General features: G+C 41.9%; 1 protein-coding gene across 2 annotated transcripts in view; it reads left to right on the top strand.

Moving 5' to 3' along the window:
* The first annotated feature begins 2,339 nt into the window (after positions 1-2,339).
* The window catches only part of LOC136007918 (pituitary tumor-transforming gene 1 protein-interacting protein-like), a 32,077-nt gene continuing 19,157 nt past the window's right edge, over positions 2,340-15,259 (top strand). The window contains exons 1-3 of one of the 2 annotated variants that reach the window (XM_065666407.1): positions 2,340-2,533; positions 6,859-6,911; positions 11,515-11,627. In XM_065666407.1, coding sequence (XP_065522479.1) covers positions 2,416-2,533; positions 6,859-6,911; positions 11,515-11,627 — 284 coding nt within the window. In that variant the 5' untranslated portion in view covers positions 2,340-2,415. The remainder of the gene's footprint in view (positions 2,534-6,858; positions 6,912-11,514; positions 11,628-15,259) is intronic. The other variant, XM_065666406.1, reaches the window with a different exon arrangement.

Raw genomic sequence — 15,259 nt, 5'->3', positions numbered from 1 at the left:
CTTTTAGCACAATATCTGGCCTAAAATGGCAGTCAACAACAGATACCTAAGGAAGAATGTCAGAATAAAGCAATCATATGATGCATCTTCGTTGGCAATTGCACAGAACTTCTGACAGTGTGGTTCAGAGACTTTCTGAACCAGAGGTGATGTCATGGTATTTAATAATTGCTAGCAGACATATAATGAAAAAAAAAAAAAAAGTCTTTTTTGGACTAATCTAAACTTTTAGCATCCTTAATATCCAAAGACAGAGCCTCACAATTTAGCTATACTTTAAGCACTTTATTTTCTTCTAAGTACTTTGTTTTTAATCTTCTACTTGATAACTGTGCTCAGTGCCCTCTAAATCTTGTCTTAGGAAAGGCAGTCATTCTGTGTTCATTTTTCTGTGTCACTCACGACTTTACGCATCCCTGTCACATGTCTCCTTAACTATAGCCTATTGAATTGTAACTATCTATTTAAACAGTTCTTTATCTCTGGTAGCCTTGTCACTCATCCCCATGTCTTTAATATTCCAAGAGTACATTTCAAGTGACTCAAGAATACAGAGGCAAGAAAAAAAGTGTTTCAGAGCATAAAGACTTACAGACTTGAACATGTGGCAAAACCCGGTCTTCAGATGTCCCTGCTCATTGCAGGGGGGTGGAACTAGATGACCTTTAAAGGTCCCTTCCAACCCAAACCCAAACCATTCGTGATTCTATGATTCATGCAGCTGAAGAAGGCTGAAGTAATGAGTCAGAATTGTCCTACTGCAGGTAAAACCATCTTTGTTTCCATATGCCCCATATACCCACACTTTGGCTTTATTTTTTTCACACTGAAGACTAAATCTGAAGATGATATAAGCAAAATGAAATGTAAGTAACTTTTTAACACATAGGTTGAAACTTAAATTTAAGGTAAAGGCACCTTCCAATCAGCTCCTTCTGAACCATCAAATCTCTCACAGAGCCATTCTGGTGTGGTATAGCACCCTGTCAGCTTTGAAGGCTAACAGCCTTAGGACCAAGAAGCAAGACTCAGATTTGTTCCCTTTAATTTTTACGCACTGGCCTAAGTCTCCAGAGTTACTAGCAGTCATCTTCATTCCCCCCAGACTCTTTCCTGGAGCTACTCATCTCTTACCGTGAGCGGTATTTTAGGCAGATTAATCTCTGCAGTGCAGTGAATCAAGTGTCTAAACTTAGGATGGTAAGGTCACGCACTGTGAAGAACATCCATTGTACTCCTTGTTAAGGCTCAAGTGCATTTGCGGAAGATCTGCTCTCCCTATGCCCACAAACTAACCGCAATACTTCCAATAATAACAATGGTATCGTTACACAAGACTAATAAAAGTAGTCTAAACACTGCCATGATTGAGATGGAAGGTCACAAGTGACTGGAGTCATTGCTGTCTGAAACAGTGCCATACTGGGAGGAGTGTTCACTTCCTACTTAAAGCAGGGTCATTCAGCACTAAAAAAGAACTCTGCTGATTGCCCAGTATCAAACTTCCATTCGTGAACACAATCACAGAGAAGCTAACAAAGTTCAGCTACAGGATCATTTAATTAGAGCAAGCTTGGCTGCCAAAGCATGGCAAGGTATCTCATTTCACTGGTCATGAAGGACTTGATTCAATGCCTAACTACAGTTGTTTAGGGCCACTAAGACGTCCAAGTTTTCCAGGTGCCCTTACCCTGCCCTCTTAGAGGGTTTGGGGTGTTTCTTCCATTCATGTGTTGTATCTTGCAGCCCTGTCAGGGTTTTTGTATACTCCTGGGCAGTGCAAAGGCCCTGAAAGGTGGGTCACTGTGAGAAAACAACAATCTTTGGGAATCTCATGGCAAGTGCCTGTATTTGTCTCAAACACTTTATTCCTTTCTCTGGCCAGCCCTGACTGGGGGATGCCTTTGTTGGCCCTGTTGGCTTTGGCAGCCTGCTGGCCATCCTCACTGAAAACCACCACCAGCGATCAGGAGATAGTACAAGTGTTCCTCAACACCTCCCTGCCCTCACAGGAACTGGAGAAGTCCACACAGCAAAGGAAGGAAAAAAAGAGGGTCAAAGCCAAGGAACAGTAAGCACGGAGGGAGCCGGAACTGGCCTGTGTGTCACAGAGCTGGGCATACAAACGGCTGTGACCCGCTGCCACAGCCCGGGCCTCGTACAGGTGCGCCAAAGGGACACAGGCACGGCCAGCGCGGGCCGCACGCACCGGGAGCTCCCGCGAAGTCAAACATCCCACTCCAGGAGCCTGCCGGCCCCAGGTCAGCTCAGCCCCCCAGGGACGGGACTGCACCAGCCCACCCCCGCTCTGACCAGCCCCTTCCCTTACCCGGCCCCGCCCCGTTGGCGGCCGTAGGCGCCTGCGCGGGGTTGGGTCCTGACGCGAGCGCGGGCGCTGCCGTACTGTGGCCGGTGATGGAGGCTCGGTGGCGGTTGTTGATGTTGTGGTTGCAGGGGCTGGCGCTGCTGTCGAGTCGCGCCGGCATAGGGCTGGCGCAGCTCAGCACCACGGCTCCGCCAGCACCGGCGCAGGGTAAGGAGGGGCGGGGGGCAGCGAGTCAAGGGGAACCGTTCCCTTCCTCCCAGAGGAGGGGCTTGCCCGCTGGTGCGGGCTGTGGGGCCCTCCCGGGGAAGGGAGCTCTCTGGAGCAGGGCTGTAGGGAGCACGGCGGGAGGGAGGCAGGTGCTCGCCCCGAGGCCTGCAGGTGCCGAGCGCCCCATGGAGGGCTGGTGGAGCTCGGGGGCTTGCCGCGGCCCGGCGCAGGCTGGTTCCGGTGCTTAGGCTGCACCTCTTCCCCGGCTCCAGTGGAACGGGGCCTGCAGCCTCCTGCGCAGGGGCTGGCTCCCTGCCTCGACCGAGGGAAGTGCAGTGGCACTGGGGTTTGTGCTGCCGGCCGTCCTGCAGGGCCGTGGGGTTATCGGGGGTTTTGTTGCAAGGAGACGGCAATCGCCTGGGCTTTCTGGGGTCTGACTGATTGTGAGGAATGTGGTTTGGAAGGAGAAGCCGACAGAAATTCTTTTGCCATCCTGCTTGTGCTGTTGGGATCGCTTATCTCATAGCTGCTTTTGGAAAGCAGTTGGTGAAGCTCATCTTCAAATCTGATTTCCATTAACACATGTGACTAGAAAGGGGCAGATCAGGTTAGTTTGCATTAAATTAGGATACATCGAGTACTTCTAAACACACCTTGACACGTGTGTGTAGAGTACAGTTTGAGGTGGTTGGTTTCTTTTATGGAAAGGTTTATACTTGAAAAGGAAGTATTGAACTCTGTGAGGCAACTGACATGAAACGGAAGAGAAAGGAAGTGGTCAGTATTTCTCAACTGTTAAAGAGACAAAAGATCAAAAGGTAGACCTGCTAATAGCTGCAAGTTCATCAGTTTCTTTCTAGTAGTTCTGAGAAATATAAATGAAACAAAAGAGCTTCATACGGATTCCCTATGAAAGAAGTCTGCACATATTATTCTTCTGTGAGTTTAGGAATTTGCTTATGACACAGTTGATTCTTGATATGAAGAAGGATCATGATGATATACAGAAAGATGTGAATGACCTTTGAGGAATAAATACTAGAAAAAAGCTTAAAGTGAAAATTAAAGATTGTTATGCCATATGACTAGTATAATTTTAATATTAAAACAGCTGGGAGGAAAAAGTAGGGACATATGCTCGATGACTGTCAAATGCATAGCAGTTGCTGGAGCGATGCCCTCCTGAAGAGAGAAATGGCAGTTTTAGGGTAGTTTTTCCAAGGCTGTGTGACCTTGTATGCCATCCTGATAAATATTCCATAAGTTCAGTAACTGTGCTCCACAGGCCTGGACTGACACAAAGCAGGGCTACAAAGGCTGCATTATTCCCTATTTCAGAAAATACCCGGAAGAGTATTGCTTTTATTGCTGGAGCAGAAGGAAGGTTGAGGAAGATAAATGCTCATATACCAGTGGGAGGGAACAACTCTTTTATGTTGAAGAACAGTGTTGTCCTGAGAATGGGGGCAGAGAACAAACAAATAAAGCCTATTCATGGCTAATTTATTTTAGGTGTTGAAAGGTTCTGGCCCATCTCTCTGATATTAAGGTTGTATGGCAGTTGTCAGTCCTTAGTGTATGTTGGTATAGAGCCTTGTTTTCCTTAAAAACATTAAATCTGTTAATTTGCTACCTTCATGCACAAATACTTATTGGAAAGGGGAGAGGGGGATAAAGCTGTTTTTTAAACAAAATAATTTTGTTTTTAAAACAAAATTGTCAGCATTATTCTATTTTACCTGTCTTTTGTTCTGTATTTTGCGCGTTGTTACCCTGGTCCATGAGTATGTCTCCTAGAAAGTGAGATCAGTCAGAACTTAGTACAGTTCCTGTAGGTGCGGGCAGTGTTCTAACTGTAATTAAAAAATACAAGTGCATGAGCAATAATAACTTTTTCTCATCTTGTAAGAATGTAATCTTCATACAGCTACAGTTCACTGTGTACAAGATGTTACACTGAACTATTTTGGTAAAAATTACACTTCTCAAAATAATGTTTCTAGTACTTGGTACTTCAAAATGACTTCTCATTTTGTTACATGTTAAGTGATTAATGCTGATGATATATGCTGGTATGAAAAGAATGACTACTTTTGATAAAGACTGTTTCAAGTGCAGTGTGAATTATTGTTGGTAGTGCTGCTGTGGTTTATATTCTTCCCCCCCCCCAAAGATGATACAGTAGTCGCTTGAAATACTAGAGGGAGACTGTCAAGTTGATATCTGTTTGAATAAAACAGAACAAAATAAACAACCCAAATCAAAGTTGTTTTTGTTTAATGTCAGAGGGGTGTTTGGGTTTTTCTTCTTGTTCGGTTTGAAAGGTGTTTTCTTCTGTCTTCTGCTGTTGTGGGGAACACTATAACTGGTGGGAAATTTATATAGCTTTAAGTTATGTGACCCAGCGAGACACATAATACAGAATGAATTTATTTTTTTTAATCATTTGTAGTGATGTTAGATTTTGTAACAGCAGTACATAAAAGATATTATGATTTTTGAGAGAGATGTTGTGATGATGTATTTAAAAATATTTTCATTCAGCCTTATGCTCTGCTTTAGAATAAATATAAATAACAGGAGTGTAATTTTTTTTATAATTTAAGTCCTGTTCTTTTGGTATATGCCAGTATAAGTTAGCTGCTTTGATATGTCAATAGGAAGATGATAAACTGCATAGAAAACTTGAGAGATTACCCTCTTTGGGAAGGATCCGAGGCATATTCCATTCTTGCACATTGCTGTAGACTGGTCAGTTACTGAAAATATAACCTAACCCAGGTTTTTAGAAGTCCTTGGTGTACTTGCGTGCTTCTCACAGTACCTCACTAATTCATGTTCAGAAAGCTGTTTTGTTTAGGTGTTTTAAATATTAAAAATACAATGAAGTATTTTTATAATAAGCATGATGGTACTCCATGTGGAATAATCCCATTCGATTATTTTATTTATTTATTTATTTATTTATTTATTTTAGTTTAAACTATTTCTGAGCCTGTTTTTCATGGTTTGTTTTGTTTTGTTTTCCCGTGAATTGGAACCTAAGCCTTGCACTTAGACTGTTTCTCAGTTATTGATACTGGATACAATGTTAACTGGTACAAGATAAACTAGTTAGTGTTTTTTTTTCTGTATGGATATATTAATTAAAGATAAATGTACTCGTAAGTAAAATAGATTTAATGTTAAGAATTAGCACCAGAAAGGTATAACATTGAAATATGGAAAGTATTGAAATATGTAGTTGTCTCAAAACATGCAAATAATTTAGCTCGAATTGATAACTGCTTGTGACTAATGTAGTTATTCATTAAAAGTAGAGATGGATGCCTACTTTGGAGATATTTTCCCGTCATACTTATATATGGAAATAATAAAATGGAAATATATATTGGATGGAAATATAAATGGAAATAAAACGGAAATATATATATATATGGAAATAATAAAAAATGGGTTTCATTAAATAGCATTCTAAGTGATGATAGGATCTATAATTACTAAGAAAAAAATGCAGGTTCAGGCCTGGAGAGGAGGTTCCCCCTCATCTGTTGAGACTGTGGTGGTTCTGTGGGCAACAGATTGTGTCTCCATTGTGGATAAAAAAGAATGGCCTTAAGACAATAAGCATGCAGTAATTCTAAAAGTCATAGCCTTTGGCTGGAATCCTCTGGGAATGTGAGCACCAGTAAGTATTTTTTTGCTTTTTTTTTAGGATATGAGGTGTTTTTTAAAAACCAAACAAAATATGATTAAAGTCCTTCTGCATCATGTGGCTCTTCAGACTGTTGGTATTCTTGTTGACCCTTTACAAAAAGTAGCTGTGTTCTATGTTTGCAAATTTTTTACTTAAAATCATGTTACTTGTAGAGCTTTATCTTTAAAAAACTGCCCCCTCCTCCCCCCGCAACTGGTTCATGGAACAGGGACCAACCCTAGGCAAGGGTCAGCTTTTGCTAGGCTTCCAAAGTTGCAAAACTCAGAATGTTCTCAAAATTGACGGGTAAAAGTCTTGGAACTTCAGCTGACATACAGTGAGACTCTTGGGTTGTATCTCCTGTGTTGTCCTTAGAAAAAGCAAACTGAAGTTAAAGGTAAGCTTGAATTGTTTCCCTAACTATGTCAGAGGTCAGATTTAAATGCTTTGTATCTCTGTTTGCTTCAGTTCTCCTGGAATGGAATTACTGAACTTTCATTACTTCAGACAAGATCATTGCTTATATCTAGAAGCAGGGTGGGCGGGAGGGGGAAGGCTAAATATTGCTAAATGTTTGACATTACTGAGAAAAAAATATAATCTCTGTGGTTTTTTTTCTTTTTCCTAGCATGTTCAGAGTTTTCCCAGAAGTCCTGTGAAGAATGTTTAAAAAATGTTTCAGTAAGTTTTTTAACATCCTTTTTGATTGGGAATTTGGTGGGGTTTTTTTTCCCCTTCATGTGAAATCAAATTGCTACAGTTTGGTTGGTTGGTGGGGATTTTGACTCGTCTTTAATTGTGAATCTAGTCAAACGGCCCATAGGAAGGGGAAGTCAAGATCAGTTAGTTGTAATATCTGTTCTTATTCAACTGGCGAGTCAACTTCCCCTCTGTCACACTCAATGCCAGCGTGCTTTTACTTTGCCAAGGTTGCTCTATGACTTGGTCGCTCGGGGTATTTCTCTGCTTTGTCTGGAGAAGACAGACAGTGTAGAATCCAGTTTTGGTGTGTTCAGTACTTTCATAGTTCAACTGAGCCAGTTGATGTTGCTGCTGATTTAGACACATCCTTGTTTTGCAAGCAGCCCTTAATTCCATCTTATAAAAGGGTCAGACTGAATGTTATGTGGCTAAAATGCCTTGCACTGCTTGCATGCTGAATAGGAGATTTGGGAAATTAAAGTAAATTACCTAGAAATGCCTTTCTCTGGAGATGCCCCAGGCAATGTGTTTAACTAAGGCAGACTAGATCAGTGATTTGTAGATGTTCAGACCTGTTGGCCTTTCCACTGACTACATCAGACTGTAAATGCTTAAGACTGCCACATGAGGTCACCGTTTTGGCAGCAAAGTCTTTAGATTTCCAGTGAGACTGCAATAAGATGTTTAAAACAACAGAATTTATTTCTCCATCCTTTATTGAAAACCATTTTAGCTCCACAAGGAAGGTTTGTGATAACTATGCATAAGGTGTCTGTCCCTGCAGAGTAGAAGGAAGTCCCATATTTAAAGTGAGAGATTGTTTGGAATTCTAACTTCAGATATCACTGAAAAGAAACATTTAATGAATCTTTAAGTTACGTTAAGTTACTGCAAAACTTTTATCACTATTGAGAAATATCTGAACTTAACTTTTTTTATGCTTATGCATATTTTGGCTTTTTGAGGGAAAAACATTAATTGGTTTTTATTGATGTGGTTATTGTGTGTTGTCAGACTTGTGTATTAGTTGTCGTAAGCATGGCGTTGTGTAAATAACTCTTAATCTTCCAAAGTAGAAAGTAGGAAATAGAAAATATGGGTCATTAAAGATTTAATGTACAGCGCTACCACTGGTGTGACTGTCACTTCAAATAAGGGCTGCCACAGAACATGAGTACAGCTTTTACTTACCTTAGAACTGTGTGTTCACCTTGTGAGAGAAATAAATCCTTTAGCTGTGTTTGTATACTGAAGACACTAGTGGAGTTATAGATACGTTATTTTCAGAATCTGTCAAACCAGTGATAGTGTCCAGGCTTTTCTGGGTGACAGAATGATGGATGACTCATGGTAATTGCCTCAATAGCATCAGTGTTAAGCTTGGAGAAAGAAGTTCAGACTTGATTCAGACAATTAAAAATAAAAACCAAAAAACAAACTACAGAACAAAGCCTTTAACATTTATGTGAGCAACACAAAAGCACCAGAAAGCTGAAATTACTTTAATTGCTTCAGTAGGAAAAAAAACCCAGGTTTTTGTATTGTTGTTAATATAGCAGCAGATAAAAATGAGAATGAAACATTTAGTGAATAGATAAAACCAGCTCCAAACAAAATGTAGTAACTTAGTCCACTTAAATGGAATTATAATTTGAAATGATGTAGGAAATTATATGATGAAGGAATGTAGCTAATTTTGTGAATGAAAATTGGGGATAAAACACTTGTGTACACCTACGTGATTATAGAGGAAAAAGTATTTATTTTGTGCTCGTGGAGACAAACCAGGAGATACTTACACTGTCTATGCTTTGGTAGTTCAGAAAAGTCTATTTGCCAGTGTTCTCCTGGGGCTTGACCTCACCTTACTTCTCCCAGGGTGTCTTCCTTACTGTTTTAGAGTTATTAACACAGCATAGGTGACATCGATGCACTATTATATTTGCCATTGTCTGCATGTGAGGACCTACGGCCTATTGACCGAGGCTAGCAACCATCACATTGGCTTCCATATGTCATTCATTGTGAGCCCTTTTCAGTGCCTCTCTTGCCATCAGAGTGGTGATCAACACTTCCTTGTCTTTGGTGATATACCACCCATCTGATGATTTAACAGATTCCAGCTGCTGGGCCAATTTCTTGTCACTTTCTATACAATCTGGAGGTTCCCATTCTACTTTTCCTGTGGGACTGAGAGCTCCAGTAAGTTGCTCTGCCTTTGCCACCCTCTTAGCTGATTCATTGGCCCTTCAGTTTCCTTCTAATACCTCTGTCTGGCTGTTTTGGTGAGTTTCACAGTATATAATTGCAACTTCTTTAGGCTTCAGTACAGCTTGCAATAAATCTAAATTTTCCTGTCTGTATTTGATGGGGATGCTTGTGATAACAGTTTTCATTATTTCTCAGTAGCCCCATGGTTATGTACTATGCCAAAGGCATATTTTGAGTTAACATAAATATTCACAAGTTTGTCTGCTGATAATTCAAGAGCATGTGTCAGAGCTTTTGGTTTAGACTTTTGTGCCAAGGTGTTAGAAGGCAATGCTCAGGTTTCCACATCCTTGTGCAGCATCACTGTGGCATATCCAGCTCTTTTTATAATTTTTTATAATTTTTATAATTATGAATTATTAATAAATATAAATTATAAAAATAAATTTTTATAATTTCAGGTCTGGATGGATTACAGGCATATCCCTCAAATCAGGCTGGCTGGAATGCACCTATTCATGACTTGTAAACAATCATGCTCTGATTCTTTTTTGCTACCATGTAATATACCTGCAGGAATCAAGGCCAGTGATGTCAAAATCACAAAATCTTGTGTGATAAGCACTGCCTGGTATTGAGCTAATCTGCTAGGTGAAATCTAGTGATGTCCCTTTTGATCAAGAACTGCCAGCACTGCATGCAGTACGAATACCCTGATAGACTGTTGCTTTGTTGCCTTCTGGGCTACTTTCATTAGCAGCACCACCACAGCCACTGCTCTGAAACAGGTCAGCCATCCTTTGCCTAGTTCATCTAATTGTTTAGAAAAACATGTTATTGGCCTCTTATTTGATCCCAAGGTCTGAGTTAACATTCCCAGAGCCATGTATTGCTGCTCTTGTGCATATAAAAAGAAAGATTTCATCATATTGGGCAGTTCCAGGGCTGGGGGTTTCACTAGTGCAATCTTAAGGCTGTGGAAACTTTTTTGGCACTCTGGGAACCACGTTAGGGTTACACTTCAGGGTAATGGTTTGGCCATTAGGCTAAAATTGACTAGATTCTGCACCAGCCTGCATTTCCCAAGAAGTCTTTCAGTTTCTTTTTTGACTTGAGGGGGGTGCTATTTTTAAATGGCTTTTTTTCCATCTGTGCTCAGTGACGAAGTTCCTTGGGAAATCTCAAAACCCAAATAGGTAACCTCTTTCTTCACCAACGGAGCCTTTTTCTGTGCCACGTGTTATCCAGTCAATGCCAGAAAGTTGAGCAAATCTATTGTAGTCACTCTGCATTCTGCTTCTGTTCTGGCCCACAGCAACAGATCATTCACATATTGTAACAAGGTAACAGAAGGGTTCTGTCTTGCCATTATTCTAATTCTTTGGCTAGTACATTACCAAACAGGGTTGGACTGTTCTTGGGGCAGCCCAGTCCAGCAGAATTGTACTTTTCTTCCTGTGGCTGGACTTTACCTTTCTAAGGCAATTGTCTGGCTATTGCCTTCCAAAGGGATACGAAAGAAAACATCTTTTAAGTCCAGAACTGTATAATACTGATGATGTTCAGGTAATGCTGATAGCGGTGTATAGGGATTAGGCACCACTGGGTGTACATCCACTGTTATTTTACTAATTTCTCCTTAAGTTCTGGACTAACTCCTGAACTAACCAGTATTCTTGAGTTTGTGGCTTCCTTACTGGTAGTATGGGGTATTGTTCTCCTATTGGCATTTTTGTAACAAACCATACTGCATAAAGGTATTTATCAGGGTTCCAACCCCACCTTAGCCTCTGGATTTAAAGGGTACTGTTTCTTTCTTACTGGCTGAGATCCTGCAATTAGATTTACTTTAACAGGTGCCACATTCTTTGCTCATTCCAGTGTCTTTGAAGCCCACACCAAGGGACTTAGAGCATTCAAGATTTCATCTGAGATTCTGTGGCTTCCTTCTTTCCTTTGGTCAGTAAGCACAGTTGGACTTTCTGTGCTGCTTTTTGTGGCGCATGCAGCTGAATAGACTTACCAGGGAAGGTCATTTGAGCCTCTGATTTGCATGACAGCTGTTGTCCCAGAAGCAGTAAGGGACATTCTGGCATATACAAAAATTCATGCATTAAAGTGGTATCTCCTATAGTGCACTCCATGGATTTGTTAAAAAAGGTCTCAATGTCTGCTTTCCGATGACTCTAGTGATTGGCATATGTAATTTACTTAAAGGTCCTTTACAGTTAGTCACTACTGAATAAGCAGTTCCAGTCTATCCTAAAATATATCTTCACAGTGTTGTACCCTGTCAGGGGAAAGGAGCACTAAATTGTAAACTGTTTTTGAAGATGAATAATTTGGGTTGTTTTTTGTTTCTTTTGCACAGTGCCTTTGGTGTTACACCAACAACACTTGTATTGATTACCCTGTAAGAAGCATTCTTCCACCATCTTCATTATGTTCCCTCTCAAATGCTCGATGGGGAGTTTGCTGGAGTAGGTACTAATTTTACTTTTGCTGTAGAAAATGATTTAAGAGTGTGATTAAAGTAAGCCTACTGCTTCTAGAACTGTTTCCTGATAATTTATTTGGAGGGGTGAGGGGACCATGGTCTTTAATCTTCTGGATTTACAGTCATTGGTGAGGGTTCTTTGTGAACAGCCAGTATAGTTATGTTGGTCCAATGACTTTAAAACATTCACTATATAGTGAAGTTCTGTTGATGGTAAGGTGTAGGCTGGGAACGAGTGATGTTGGAATGTTCTGAGTATTTTATGTATGTAGTCAGGGTTCACCTGTTTCTTAATCCATACTTCTGAGTTACAGAGAAATAAGGTCATTCCCTGTTGACAAAAGGTGACTATTCTTTCTTTTTTAAAAAATTCTTAAAATGTTGACTGGTATGACTGGGTCCACAATTTTATGGTATATTCCAGGGGAAGCAGTGAACCAGTAGTACCGCATCGTTTAATTGCTCTTAGATTTCCTTTTACTTTGCATGTTGTGTTACAAAATACACGGTGGAGCACATTCTGCCCTTGGGGTGAAATCTTTGGTGCTATTTTTGCAATACTGTGTATGCAGATTTAAATTCAAACAAGACTGGAATAGAGAACAAATAAGACATTGGAAAGCTTGTCATAAGAGTACAGCTTCAGTCCAGCAAAGCAGAGGCTTGCTGCTTTCTGTGTATTTGCTTATGAACACCAGGATGGTAAAGGACAAAAACCAAATGGGGATGAACTGTCAGTGACCATTAACTATAAATTAGGAGAATGTTATCACACATAGAGCAGTGAAATTACACAGTAGTCTAAATTAGAGTGGCAGAAGTAGAAGATTGCTATTGAAATGGAGCATTCAAGTTTCTGAATGCTACCACTTCTAGTCCCTGTTTGCAGGGATTATATGATTGGACAGTACAGGAGAACTTTACCAATCCTTTGCTCTTTAGTAGAAGGGCACTATGCTTTGTTCTGTGAGATAAAGCATATATGCTTAGACTTCTGGAGTTTTCCTAGAGCTTCAGAAGGTATATCATTTCACTGATAAGGCATGCTTCTAAGGAAATCAGGTTTTCAATATTATCGTAAATGCTCTTGCTGTGAAATGTTAGAAAAGTTTTTTCTGGAAGTGTGGTACCCACACAGTTGCTTGCTCACTCTTTCACCTGACCCCAGTGGGGTGTGGGAAGAAAACAGAAAGAACAAATGCAAGAAAACTCATGGATATTGAGAGAAAGGCAGTTTCATAGGGGAAGGAAAAAAGTAGGGGAAGGGGAAGTGCAAAGGAAATTGTTTACAACCTCCCACAGGTGGACTGGTGGCCAGCCAGTCACAGAATCACAGAATCACAGAATCCCAAGGGTTGGAAGGGACCTAAAAAGATCATCTAGTCCAACCCCCCTGCAAGAGCAGGGTAACCTACAGTACATCACACAGGAACTTGTCCAGGCGGGCCTTGAATATCTCCAGTGTAGGAGACTCCACAACCCCCCTGGGCAACCTGTTCCAGTGCTCTGTCACTCTTACAGTAAAGAAGTTCTTCCTGATGTTAACGTGGAACTTCCTATGTTCCAGTTTACACCCATTGCCCCTTGTCCTATCACTGGATATCACTGAAAAAAGCCTAGCTCCATCATCCTGACACCTACCCTTTACATATTTGTAAACATTGATGAGGTCACCCCTCAGTCTCCTCTTTTGCAAGCTAAAGAGACCCAGCTCCCTCAGCCTCTCCTCATAAGGGAGATGTTCCACTCCCTTAATCATCTTTGTGGCTCTGCGCTGGACTCCTTCAAGCAATTCCCTGTCCTTCTTGAACAGAGGGGCCCAGAACTGGACGCAATATTCCAGATGCGGCCTCACCAAGGCTGAGTAGAGGGGGAGGAGAACCTCTCTTGACCTACTAACCACTCCCTTTCTAATGCACCCTAAGATGCCATTTGCCTTCTTGGCCACAAGAGCACATTGCTGGCTCATGGTCATCCTCCTATCCACCAGGACCCCCAGGTCCCTTTCCCGTTCACTATTTTCCAGCAGGTCACCCCCCAACCTGTACTGGTACATGGGGTTGTTCTTCCCTAGATGCAAGACTCTACACTTGCCCTTGTTAAATTTCATCAAGTTTCTCCCCGCCCAACTCTCCAGCCTGTCCAGGTCTTGCTGAATGGCAGCACAGTCCTCTGGTGTGTCAGCCACTCCTCCCAGTTTTGTGTCATCAGCAAACTTGCTGAGGGTGCACTCAGTTCCCTCATCCAGGTCATTGATGAAAATATTAAACAGCACCGGTCCCAGCACCGACCCCTGAGGAACTCCACTAGTCACAGACCTCCAGCTAGAATCTGCGCCATTGACCACAACTCTCTGCCTTCTTCCTCTCAACCAGTTCTCGATCCACCTCACTACTTGATCGTCAAGCCCACACTTCCTTAGCTTATCTGTGAGGATGCTGTGGGAGACAGTATCAAATGCCTTACTGAAATCAAGAAAAACTACATCTACCGCTCTACCATCATCCCTCCACCTAGTCACTTCCTCATAGAAGGCTATAAGGTTGGTCATACATGACTTCCCCCTCATAAAACCATGTTGGCTGTTCTTAATGACCCCCTCATCCTTGATATGCCTAGTGATGGAGTCAAGAATAAGTTGTTCCATCATCTTTCCAGGGATGGAGGTAAGGCTGACCGGTCTATAATTACCCGGGTCCTCCTTCTTGCCCTTCTTATAGATTGGTGTGACCTTTGCCATCCGCCAATCCTCAGGCACCTCGCCCGTTTCCCACGACTTACCAAAGATGATGGAGAGTGGCCTAGCAATGACCTCCGCCAGCTCCCTCAGCACCCGTGGGTGCATTCCATCCGGACCCATCGATTTACAGATGTCCAGATTGCATAGCTGATCCCTAACCCAATCCTCAAACTCCTCCTTTGTCCTGACTCCTTCTGGGGCTATAGAAATCCGGGGCCCTCGGCGAGAGTCTGCAGGAGTAAAGACAGAGGCAAAGAAGGCATTCAGCACCTCTGCCTTCTTTATATCCTCTGTCTCCAGGGTACCCACTTCGTTCAGCAGTGGGCCTATATTGCCTCTTGTTTTAGTTTTATTTGCTATGTATTTGAAGAAGCCCTTTCTATTGTCTTTAACCCGACTAGCAAGATTGAGTTCCAAGGAGGCCTTAGCTGTCCTAATTGCCTCCCTACATCCTCTAACAACTGTCCTATATTCCTCCCAAGCGGCCAGCCCCTCCTTCCATAATCCATAGATTCTCCTTTTCCACTTGAGTTTGCCCAGCAGCTCCTTGTTTAACCACGCCGGTCTCCTAGATCCCTTACTTGACTTCCTACTCATTGGGACGCTCCGATCCTGAGCTTGGAAGAAGCGGTCCTTGAATGCTAACCAACTATCTTGAGCCCCTTTACCGCCTAGTACACTTTCCCATGAGACTTCCAAACAATAGTCATCAGTCCCTAACAATAGTCACCTTGGAAGCCAAATACCACCTCCACTTATTTTTCCTTTAGCAAAAGTTGTGTTGCTGATCATGGTATTATATGGTGTGGAATACCCCTTGGGCAGTTTGGGTCAGCTGTTCTGGCAGTGTCTTCTCCTGACCTCTCCAGTCTCTTGCCT

The sequence above is a fragment of the Lathamus discolor genome, chromosome 2 (genome assembly GCF_037157495.1).
Source record: "Lathamus discolor isolate bLatDis1 chromosome 2, bLatDis1.hap1, whole genome shotgun sequence".
Taxonomy (NCBI): domain Eukaryota; kingdom Metazoa; phylum Chordata; class Aves; order Psittaciformes; family Psittacidae; genus Lathamus; species Lathamus discolor.
Note: the sequence above shows the minus strand (reverse complement) of the source record. Positions and strands in the feature narration are given on the sequence as shown.